Source organism: Nannospalax galili, unplaced genomic scaffold (genome assembly GCF_000622305.1).
Source record: "Nannospalax galili isolate Female #2095 unplaced genomic scaffold, S.galili_v1.0 scaffold924, whole genome shotgun sequence".
Lineage (NCBI taxonomy): Eukaryota > Metazoa > Chordata > Mammalia > Rodentia > Spalacidae > Nannospalax > Nannospalax galili.
This window is the reverse complement of record NW_008350467.1, coordinates 134641-146172: the sequence shown is the minus strand read 5'-3', so window position 1 is coordinate 146172 and position 11532 is coordinate 134641. Positions and strand designations below refer to the sequence as shown.

Genomic DNA, 11532 nt, shown 5'->3' with positions numbered 1-11532 from the left:
TGTGTGTGTGTGTGTGTGTGTGTGTGTATGGGGTTGGGGAGGGTGCGCTTATGTTACACTCCTAAAATGCTGTTTAACCCTTGTTTCTAGAAACCATTTCCGTTTTTTGGCTTTTGTCAATCCATTGCAAAAATGGCAAATGTAGGCACTTGTGGCTCCTGTGTATGAAGGGGGAGGAGGAAAAGAATTGCCAGTCCTTTGGGAGGCTCCAGAAGTCATTCACATGTAAGTAAAAAGGGAAAATAGAAAAATTGCCAAAGTCATTATTCAGTCCTTAGTTTTCTTATGACATTACTACATCTGCTAATGGAGAACGCATGCTGCAAGCTCAGCTTCTGTTGCCTCCCCCTACCTGCTGACAGACTCTTGATGTGTGCAAATGACTCTCAAGTATCTGCCAGATTGCCTGTATAAGGTATTTATAAGGTATTCTTGTCAGTTAAGTGAAATGGATAAAACTTAACTTTTCTGGTCATGAATATTATCTCACTCCTCTGTTACATACTCTGTTAAGATAACTGTATTGCCACTAGTAATCAAGATGCTAATAAATTACAACTGTCTAAAGAGATCATCTTTTAATATACAAAGATTTGTGCATATTTGGAATTGATATGACATTCATTTGTACTCATTTGAGTGATGACTGCACAATAAACACAGATACCTACAGACTCAGTTTCCGTTCCTTGTGTTCTTTGAATAATGACCTTTACAGATTAGGTATTTCTGTACTTTATCAGTAATAAACTTTGTAGCTCCTGTGAAACATTATTTTGTTTAAATCATTTGAGACTTGAGTCCTTAATATCAGCATCATACTCAACTAGTCAATCTCTTGAGTTTCTGTGACTTGGTTAGAAGCTCTTAACACTAAGGGATTGGCGTTCTCCCTGGGTTTATCAACACTGGGGCATTGCTGTATGACTTGATGTTGCCACATTGACTTTGAAATATATAGTATTTTAAGGATTCTGTTGATTGACCAATGTTCTATTGCAAAGTGTGAGCATACAAATCTTGGTTAACTGTATATAGATAGCTCATTGTTAACTAGTTGAACCGTTAGAATTGCCTGTACTATTTAAGCTTCTGATAAGTGTGCTGGTGGGAACATAACTTTTGTACGTTATACTTACTGAAATGTTGCCTTTTTTAATTTTACAAATACTTTGGAATTCAAATGTTTCTTGCTTCTGTAAGAATTAATTTGGAAGGGTTTTAAATGACATTCCATTGGTTTCAGGTTTTGCTGGAGGTTGACTTAAATAAATTGTCCTGTATGTTCCAAATTAAGTATATGGGCTTGTTCTTTGCCTGTAATTTCCTATTGGGAAGGGGGCCACAAACATACATCTCCTCTCAACCAGTTTCTTCCCTTCAGAATGACAGTGCTGCTAAGAAAGTTTCCTGAGACAGGGGCTCACTATGGAGACCTGACTGGAACCCACTAGCCCAGGCTGGCCTGGACGCTGAGCTCCCCGGAGCGCTGCCTGCCTCTGCGTCTTGGGTGCCAGGACTAAAGGCAGGCGGCCGGCCCTGCAGGGTGCTGCTCCCGCTTCGCTGCGGCGTCTCGGTCCTCCCTGCTACTGCAGGCACTTTCATCTCAAGGCCGTGCTCAGATCCCGGGTGCCGACTGACTGACACCCGGGAAGCCAGCTCAGGCCGAGCAACCCGGGGGACGGGGCCAGGTGGGCCGTTAGAGCCTGGTGACAGTGGGGTCTGACCCGCCGGCTTCCGGCAGGTCGCCCTCGGTGGTGTGGGTTTGGCCCGGGTTGGTGCAGGTCCCCGGAGCCCGCCAGGTGGCGCCAGGCCCAGGCGGAACCCGGTGCTCGTTGGAGCCACGTCAGCCTGGTCTGCCCACAGTCCTAGGGATGCGGAAAGTTGCGGTAGCCCTGGGAGCCGAACTGGGCGTACGGGTCCTGCTCGTCCTGGCCTTCCTGTGAGGATTTTCTAGAACTCTCCCTCACTTCCCGGCACACCTCCCCCTTCTTCCGAAGAGCCGGGAGCGGGACTTCCCGGAAGTAGTGCCAAGTCCGTGCCTTTTCTCCCCAGGGTAACGGAACTGCTCCCTCCCTTCCAGCGGCACATCCAGCCAGAGGAGATGTGGCTCTACCGGAACCCCTATGTGGAGGCCGAGTACTTCCCTACCCGGTCCATGTTTGTGCGTGGACCACCCTTCCCGCCGGGCGGAGATCAGGCAGCTCAGCACCAGGGCGTGGGCACAGCTTGGCGTGAACCGCGGGGAGGGACGGACTTAAAACCCCAACTAGCGGGCACTGGTCTGAGCGGGTTCTCTAGTGCGGGAGCCGTTGAGAGCAGCGGGGAGTTACTCGCTGCCGCCGGCGTCACCTTCCCTGTACCCCGGTCCAGGCCATCGCACTTGTGTCTCCGCTGTCCCTCATCGTCCTGGCCAAGGTCCTGAAGAAAGCGGATACCGCAGACAGCAAGCAAGCCTGTCTGGGTAAGAGCCGCCGCTTGCTGCCGCCGGGCGCGGAAGCAGCCTTCAGAGGACGCGGAATTGCGCTCTTGGGTGTGTCCCACGGGGACATAACCTGCCCTGCGAGGCAGAAGTACCGTTCTGTAAGGACTGGGTCAGCAGTGACACCCCTAGGTACCTAAACCTACTGGCCTGTGCCGAAGGCCAAGTGGGGCCGTGCGCTTCCGGGCGCGTACGCAGACACTTCCTTTGCTTTCAGCTGCCAGCCTTGCCCTCACTCTGAACGGCGTCTTTACCAACACAATGAAACTGATCGTGGGGAGGTACGTGAACAGTCTGCCCTCCTCTTTCTCATGCTCTTCTCTCCCTTTTCCCCAGCGTCTCCTCACTCAGAACTTCCTCCCCGGCCTTATGCTGCAGTTCTGAAGGCAACACTGGAGCATCTTCCACCCCAAAACATTCCCACTAGTGTTATCACCCGCGACGCTACAATCGCATGCGGGACACTCACTTTTCACTTAAATGTTGGCCATGGTTCTAAAGCTTTTTTCTCAGTATAGTGACTGTCCTGATCCAATTACATGATTTTGCCTAGGGCATTGTCTGACCAACAGCTAACAGTATTGCTGATGTCTAATACAACTGGAAAATACTTTCTGGACGAGTTAAACGGTCCATGCTCACTCCATGCTTGTATTTCTTCCAGGCCACGCCCAGATTTCTTCTATCGCTGCTTCCCTGATGGGCTTGCGCATTCTCATTTGTCTTGCACAGGGGATAAGGATGTGGTGAATGAGGGCCGGAAGAGCTTCCCTAGTGGACATTCTTCCTGTATGAATTTCATATGGATTGCTTCAGTATTTATAAATGTATTTGCATTTTATGTTTTCCTGTGTGCATGTAAGTATACAATGTGCATGCAATGCCCCTGGAAGCCAGAAGAGGAACTAGGGCTACTCATGGTTGTCAGCTGCCATGTGGGTGCTGAGAACCAAATCTGAGTCACTCATCAGTAGCAGCCAGTGCTCTTAACTGCTGAGCTACCTCTCCAGCTCCAATATTGCTTTTTAATTATTACAATTAACCTAGGAACCTTATAAGAACAATCTTGTACTAGTCATAAAAAATACCTTTATTGAAGTTATGTGCCAGGTGCTCTGCCTTGCTAGCTCACAAGAACCCATTAACCCGTATGTACTGTTTTTTATGATTGCCGTTTATAGATGATGAATCTACATAGCATTGCTCAATTAACTTTGGACACAAAACCCTTCATTTTTCTCTTTTCCACCCTTGTAACCAATTATCTACTCCAGAAAAATTGTAAAGGGGTAAAACACATCCTGGCCTCCTACTCTGGAGATGAGTGATGGGGCTTCCAATTAAGAGACACACATTTCTAACCATGTCCCCTCTTCTAGTTGCATTTGCCAGTCTGGCCTTTGCATCCTTCTACCTGGCAGGGAAGTTACACTGCTTCACACCACAAGGCCGTGGGCAATCTTGGAGGTTTTGTGCCTTTCTATCGCCTCTACTTCTTGCAGCAGTAATTGCACTATCCCGCACCTGTGACTACAAGCATCACTGGCAGGGTAAGCAGGGTTATTTATGCCATAGAAATTTGTTTCACTCAACATTTTAGCCCTATAAACTGGCACAGAGAAGCTGCTAAAAGAATAAACAAGGGCTGGAGAGATGGCTCAGTGGTTAAGAGCACTGACTGCTCTTGCAGAGGACCCAGAATCGATTCCCAGCACCCACATGGTGGCTAACACATTCATAACTCCAGTTCCAGGGGATCCAATACCCCCTTCTGACCTCCAAGGCATTGCACGACACAGGGTGTACTCACATACATGCAGGCAATACACTCATACACATAAAATAAAAATTATTAAAAAAAAAAGTACAAATGAGTAAGTGTAGATGATCTGAGTTCTGTACTGTATATGCATTTATAGCCATGCAGAAGACAAAAGTTAACTTTGGGGCCAGCAAGATAGCCCAGAGTTAGGTAAAGGCATTTATTTCACAAGCCTGGCAATCTGAACTTGATCCCTGGAACTCAAAGTGGAAGGAGAGAACCAATTTCAGAGTTGTCCTCTGACTGCTACATGTATGCCTCATCCCCGCAATACACAAATACACACACTGATAAATTTTTTAAAAAGTTAATTTGTGATGCCAGGTGTGGTGGTGAGTGCCTTTAACCCTGGTCCTCAGGCAGATCTCTGTGAAACTGAGGCCAGCCTGGTCCACACAGTGACTTCCACAGGGACTGGGACTAGGGAGATCCTGTTGGGGGCGGGGATACCCAAAACCACAAAACATCTGATTTTTCCATTATTTGAAACACTAATTCAAATGAAAATGCATCTATAATAAATTGGGGGGTGGGGGGCTGTAAAGATGGCTCAGTGTTTAAAAAGTCTTACTGCTTCTGCAGAAGACCCAGAATTGGTTCCAACATGTGCATATCAGGTGGCTCACAGCCACCTGTAATTCCAGTACCGAGGATGTGATGCTCTCCTGACCTCCATGGGCTCCTGTAAACTCATAGTGAACATACCTGTACTCAGGCACACATAAATACACATTAAATACTTTTTGCCAGGTGTGGTAGGGCACATCTTTAATCCCAGCACTTGGGAGGCAGAGGCAGGCAGATCTCTGAGTTGTTTGAGGCCAGCCTGATCTACATAGGCAGTTCCAGGCCAGCCTTAACCTACATATCTCAACTAAAACAAACAAAAAATAAGTATCTTTTTTTAAAAATGGGGGGGGGGTAGCTGGGTGTGGTGGCGTACACCTGTAGTCCCAGCACTTGGGAGGCAGAGGCAGGTGGATCTCCGTGAGTTCAAGGCCAGCCTGGTCTACATGGTGAGTTCCAGGACAGCTGGGGCTACAGGGAGACCCTGCTTCAAAAAGACAAAAAAAAAAAAATATTGAGGGGGGGCTGGAGAGATGGCTCAGCAGTTAAGAGCACTTCCTGATCTTGCAGAGAACCCAGGTTCAGTTCCCAGTATCCACATGGTGGCTCACAAACCTTGGTAACTCCAGTTCTAGAGGATCCAACACCTCTGCAGGCACTGAACGACACGGATGCACTTACACATATACAGGCAATACACTCATACACATAAAATGAAAGAATATTATAAAAAAAAGAACACTGGCTATTCATGCAGAAGATCTGGGTTCAATTCCCAGCACTCACATGGTGGCTAATAACCATCTCTACCTCCAGTTCCAGGGGAATCCAACACCCTCTTCTGACCTCAGTGGGCTTTGCATGACATGGGTGCACTTACATGCAGGCAACACACTCATGTATGTACAAATAATAAAATTTAGCTGGGCATGGTGGCACACACCTTTAATTCTAGCACTCAGGAGGCACAGGCAGGCAGATCTCTGTGAGTTCAAGGCCATCCTGGTCTACATAGTACGAGTTCCAGGCCATCTGGGGCTACAGGGAGACCCTGTCTCAAGAAAGACCCCTCCCCGCAATTTTTTTTTTAACTAAAAAAAATTTAAGCCAGGCATGATGGTACATGCCTGTTATCTCAGCACTGGGGAGGCTGAAGCAGGAAAATTCTGAGTTTGAAGCCAGCCTGGCTACATAGCAAGAACCTGTCTTAAAGTTGGGGGTCGAAGGGGAATAAGATTTTTCTCAGAAACAAAAATTCAAAAAATATAAAATAATTAATCCCAAGAAATTTAAGTTGAATGCTAGAGTAAAACATTATGGAGATTATCATCAAAGACAAGACACAGCTGCAGAGTTAGGGTATTACTCAGAAGTGCAGGGAGCATGACTTTAAACAGGGAGACAGCTCCTGAAGCTCATTCCTCCCCTAGGGGTTTTCCTTCTTTATATTTTATGTGTATGAGTGTTTGCCTGTATGCATGTAAGTACACCCATGCCAAAAGAGGGCGATGGATCCACTGAACTGGAGTTAAGAGGACAGCTGTTAGCTGTAACACAGTGCTGGGAACCATGCTGGGAACGTAATGTTCCTCTGCAGGAAGCTCCCTATTGTTAGAATCACAAGGGTGTGCCACCACTCCTGGTCAGCACACTTGAAATAGCCAAAGCATGTCAATGAATAGAACTGCATGAATATTTGCTATTCTTCTCAATTAAAAAAATTCTTAGACGATGCTAAATATGGGTTATACCAATTTAACTAAAGGTGTTTTGATTTGGTGTTTAGAGAATAGTCCTGCACTTCCATAAAATTTAGACAGCTAAAAAAACCCTCTAAACTTGGATTTTTACAAGGAGAGTAACCTGGAAGGCCAAGACCTCTACAGCTGTGCAGTGTCTAACATGGTAAGAACGGACCTATTTCCTCTCTCTTCAGATATACTGGTTGGATCCATGATTGGAGTGATCTTTGCCTATGTCTGCTACAGGCAGTATTATCCTCCTCTGACTGAGGCAGAATGCCATAAGCCATTTCAGGACAATCATCAAACCACCACTTCACAGAAGCAGCCTGCTGATTCTTACCATTTGGATATTTAGCTAAATCTACCTAAATGAAGACCAGGCAAACCAACCTTCCTGATGAACACCATGGGCAAGTCAAGACTTTCTGGCCCTTTTACCCCTTCTAAAGTAAAAGTGACGACACAGCCAGGCCACATTTCTGCCTCCACATGACTGTGCAGTTTTGCCTCAGGTCACCTGAACATATCCTGAGGAATCAAGGTTATTTTCCACTACTGTATACCACCTGTTCTGGGAAAGGACCTTTCAGCCACTCTCTTACCAGGTTAATGAATCTGGCCCATAAGATTGGCATTCTGAGATCTGTTATTTTCACATTTAATTTCAATTATCACTCAAGAACTTTTTGACAAAGAAGACTTTTTTACATGGCCCCACTTTATCCTAAGAAAGTTAATTACCAAAACTTAATTTCCATTCCTTATAAATCAGAATCTTAAAATCTAGAGCAGTAGAACTAAATTTCTTTGACTCTATTTACTTTTTGTGGTAACATTCCATTGAGCCTTAAATAAGAAAATGGCCAGTTTTGGCTAATTTCTCACTTTTTGACTATATCAGGAAAGAAAAACTAGAGACACTCTCTGGAAGACAAATGCACCTTTGTCTCTCTCCTCCTTTCAAGGTGATACAAGGACAGTCACAGGCCACTGTCAGAACTGGATTCCCAGGACCTTACACCTGCCTTTCCTTTACTGCCATGGTACTGTAAACCTAACCTTATTACAGCCACCTTCCTATAATATACTTGAAAATATATTTTCAATGCCTTTTTTTACTTCAGTAAATCTTGATATTGAAATAAAATGGTGAATGTGCACGTTCTTTTTTGTATGTTAAGCACCATTCTGAGACTGGAACATAAACACTGATTTCCCATCTGACATAAGTGGTTAACTGCTGTTATCTGTTATATTAGCTGATATCTGTACATACCTAGGACAGTCTTTGTATTTACAATTGCTATATCGGATCACAACAATGAAAACATTAGTCAAGGGAAAATAAATTACATACTAATTTGCCTAAAATTTTTAAACAGGAGAGGAAATGGTTAATGTATTGATTTTTCTTTATGACAGATGAGGCCAGGTGAAAGTAGGCAACTGGTCAACAGTTTTATTTCAGTATTTACTAAAGTCTTAAATATAATCACATATAAAACATTTCAAAAGTGCAAAATATCAGAAGCTAATCAGTGCTATTAACTCTTCCTTGCAGGCAGTCTCTCACTGAGATTAGGCAAAACCAATTCTGTAGCTAGGAATATGTACAAAATGCTCTTATACTAGAGTTTAGTAATGGGCTTGGTCAAGAGGTTGCACATGATAAAATGAAGGAGTGCAAGTAATTTATAACTAAATAAAGGACCTTAACCTTATTCATTGTATAACACACAGTCATGATGGGTGAGACACTAAGGTGTTTTAGTTATCTGCCCACACCACCAGGAAAGAAGCATTTCTTAGTACAGTGGTTTATCTAGCTCTCCAGGGCTAAGCTGCCCATCTTTGGTTACAGGAACTCATTCTTGGTTGTACTTTGGTTTACTCTTAAACAGTAACTATTCTGCAAGAAGAGTAAACAAATTTGAAGACAACAACTTTAGTATACAATGTATACTACTTAATTCTCAATAATTCTTACTCAGTTACTGTAATGAAAATAAAATATGCCACATATCTGAAACTTCTTAGTAGCTTATTCTGCATTAATCCATAAGCAGAGACAGGCTTGAACTATGCCCACCTGTGCATCTACAACCTGTAAGGCGACTGACAGTAGTTAACCTTCCTTTTCTATGCTAAAAAGGATAAAAGACTGTTCTTTCTAAAGGAGGCTCAGTGAGCATTAAATACCAGTATTTTTGGATACCATGATATGTTTAGAAAAAAAAATGTTTGGACAAAAATCAAAACATAACTCCCCTGCTTCTGGCACTCTGTAAAACAGGCCTGTGGAAATCCAAGAGGGGGTACAAAGGACTGAGCACTGCAGAGGTGCTGACAAGTGGGGAAGAAAACCTCCAGCAAAGTGGTGAGCAGACACCTTGGTAAAAGCTTAGTGTAGTCACTCATGTTCTTCAAGGTAAACCTCATGCTGCATGCAGGCGTTCTGGGGGATGCATCAGAAAGCAATGCTGTTTACACCACAGTATCTCCTTCCCTAAGTAGAAGTGGCAGGTGACAAGTTGGCACCACTGAAAGAGTCCATTTATAACCTTGGAAAAGCCTTGTAATTTCAGGTTCACCAACTTTTACAACTTCATCTTCAAAATAAGTATAAACAAATAACTTCTGTCAAATGTCACCCCCAGTTTGGAATATGGTTTAAAGAAGCAGCTATACAATGCATACACTCTTCAGACTTAAAGCTGGAGTAGCTGTCAAAAAAAAAAAAATGAACAGCACCAGCAATTCCTAGCAATAACCCTGTCAGTTCTCAGAGCAAGCTACATTCTAATATTTCTTCATAAAGTACTTAGAGGAAAGAAACACTGGCTTAAAAACAAACAAGCCGGGCGTGATGGCGCACGCTTTTAGTCCCAGCACACGTGAGTTCCAGAACAGCTGGGACTATAGAGAGACCCTGTCTCAAAAAAACCAGACAAAACCACAAACAGACACAGAGCCACAACCCCCATCCCCCACTATTTCCATATCCATCTATGCTTAGTTTAGCGTGCAAAGAACAAGAAATGACTGGATCCCTAAGTACTTGTAAATCTCAGTGATCTCCTAAACTGGAACACTTTCTAAAGATAAGCGGAAACCTCCCTCTAAGCAACCCTGGACAAATCAAACCCAAAGTAAACTATATATCTTTTCATGTAATAAAGTGTGGCACCTACTACTATTAGAGAAAAGATATAAGCACAGACTACTGAGTGTTTATATAAAGCCAATGGTTAAAAAGCAATACATTGCGGTGGTGGTGCACGCCTTTAATCCCAGCACTCAGGAGGCAGAGGCAAGTGGACTGCTATTGAGTTCAGGGTCAGCCTGGTCTACATAGTAAGTTTGAGGCCAGCTGGGGCTAGAGGGAGACCCTGTCTCCCCAAAAATAGGTATCTTCCTTTCGTTGTCCACTAATTTCCAGAAAGATTATCCTCCAAAGACCCAGTTAGGTAAGTGGCACGCAACATGCAGGAAACGATGTAGCTGATGAGAAGAAAACGGCAGCAACAATCAGGTGGATTTTCTGGGAAAATCCCTGTGTCCATCTAAGGGAGAGTGGGAGAAGGTGGTCAGCATGCAGGCAGAGCAGACAGTGACCAGCAACTAGAGCGCCAAGTCAAACGCAGACTTTGCCAGTTTCCTATCTGAAAGACTGAACATTATAAAGCTAGGGATCTGAAAAGTTGTGGCTCTTGCCATGTTAACTCTCAAATGATCAGAACTACAGAGATTGTGAATTTAGATCCTAAAAGATGTCACTTGTCACTGAACAAAACCCCAAGCACAAGACATACAATAATCATTCTCTAAGTGGGGTAATTTTAACAAGTGTCTCCAAGTATTAGCTTAGATCTTGGTGATAAGGGCTATGTATAAAGAGCTTGAGGTTTACATATAAATACTATACTATATTAAAAACTTACATTAAGCAGCTACAGGTGGGCCATTTTTACTGTAAGGGCTGATCAAGGAAGACACCCTGGGTCTGGTAGATCTCTTTGAGGACCAGCAATGCTGTGTCTTCAGATTCCCTATGAAGAGAAAAACTTACGTTGAGAAAAGACTGAACACTCTGGTGCCAGATGCTTCTCATTTAATCTATACAAACACCCTGGCTTTTATTTTAAATGAACCTCAGAAGAGCACTGCAGTGGTTTGGAAGGTGATCTGGGAAAAACAAAACCAAAAACACTAGCATTATGTCTGAAAATAGGAAAAGCTAAAGGTCCCGACCCTCTCCCCAATAAAGGCAGTAAATGACCAAGAAAGAGTCCATAGAATCTTTTTATTTTGTTTTGCTTTTTTTGAGGCAGTCTCACTGTAGTCCAGGCTACCCCGAAACTCGTTCTATAGCCTAGAATGATTTTGAATTCACAGCAATCCTCTTACCTCAGCCTCTTGAGTGCTAGAATTACAAGCATGAGCCACCATGCTCTGCTCCAGTCATTTCACAACACTGAAGAGCCGTTTTAGTTGCTCAGCTTCGTTCAAAATCTTTAATTCACTTTTGGAAAAGGGCAGTGAAATCATGACTGATTCAAAATTCAAAATATATACAATAGGAGGCTGAAGATATGGCTCAGTGGGTAAGAGCAAGTGCTGGCAAGAATGAAGACCTGAAGCCAGGCATGGCAGATCTGTGTAAGAGATCTCTGTCTACAAAGCAAGTTCCAACTGTCTGGGGCTACATGGAGACCCTGTCTTAAAAGGGGGAGGGGGGCTGGAGAGGTGGCTCAGTGCTTAAGAACACTGGCTGTTCTTGCAGAAAACCAAGGTTCAAATCCCAGCACCCATCCAGCAGCTAACAGCTGTCCGCAATTCCAGTTCCAGGGGATCTGACGCCCTCTTCTGACCTCCACAGGCACTGCACAACATGGGTGCACTTACCTACATGCAGG

The 11532-nt window shown here is 44.1% G+C and overlaps 2 protein-coding genes across 15 annotated transcripts in view; one reads left to right on the top strand and one right to left on the bottom strand.

Annotated features, from left to right (window-relative positions):
* The first annotated feature begins 6 nt into the window (after positions 1–6).
* On the top strand, positions 7–9353 carry Plpp5 (phospholipid phosphatase 5). 9 transcript variants are annotated; one of them, XR_003851844.1, is made up of 8 exons: positions 7–1942; positions 2056–2218; positions 2374–2464; positions 2700–2763; positions 3147–3340; positions 3862–4032; positions 6808–7157; positions 7582–9353. XR_003851844.1 is itself a non-coding variant. In XM_017801850.2 (7 exons), exons 1-7 carry the CDS (start codon positions 1875–1877, stop codon positions 6969–6971), a joined length of 792 nt encoding a protein of 263 aa, XP_017657339.1. In that variant the 5' UTR covers positions 7–1874; the 3' UTR covers positions 6972–8859. The 9 variants fall into 9 exon arrangements, 8 of the variants coding, with proteins under 8 accessions (XP_017657339.1, XP_029426631.1, XP_029426633.1 ...); XM_017801850.2 differs by having other exon boundaries at positions 2056–2164; positions 3147–3271; positions 6808–8859; XM_029570771.1 differs by having other exon boundaries at positions 2056–2164; positions 6808–8859.
* Ddhd2 (DDHD domain containing 2) overlaps positions 3164–11532 on the bottom strand; it is a 43426-nt gene continuing 35057 nt past the window's right edge. For 4 of the 6 annotated variants that reach the window (XM_008847762.3, XM_008847763.3, XM_008847761.3 and 1 more), the window contains 2 exons: positions 10558–10665; positions 8061–10179 (listed from right to left, as the gene is read on the bottom strand). In XM_008847762.3, coding sequence (XP_008845984.1) covers positions 10584–10665 — 82 coding nt within the window. In that variant the 3' untranslated portion in view covers positions 8061–10179; positions 10558–10583. Of the gene's footprint in view, positions 3270–8060; positions 10180–10557; positions 10666–11532 lie in introns of those variants that run through there. The other 2 variants (XM_029570769.1, XM_017801849.2) reach the window with 2 other exon arrangements.

What these genes read in the sequence shown, in the direction of transcription:
- Plpp5 (XM_029570770.1), top strand. Translation starts at nt 1,875, where the DNA reads ATGCGGAAAGTTGCGGTAGCCCTGGGAGCCGAACTGGGCGTACGGGTC. An exon ending in AGGCAGCTCAGCACCAGGGC is followed by an intron (nt 2,219 to 2,373) that starts GTGGGCACAGCT and finishes ACCCCGGTCCAG; the next exon opens with GCCATCGCACTTGTGTCTCC. An exon ending in CAGCAAGCAAGCCTGTCTGG is followed by an intron (nt 2,465 to 2,699) that starts GTAAGAGCCGCC and finishes CTTTGCTTTCAG; the next exon opens with CTGCCAGCCTTGCCCTCACT.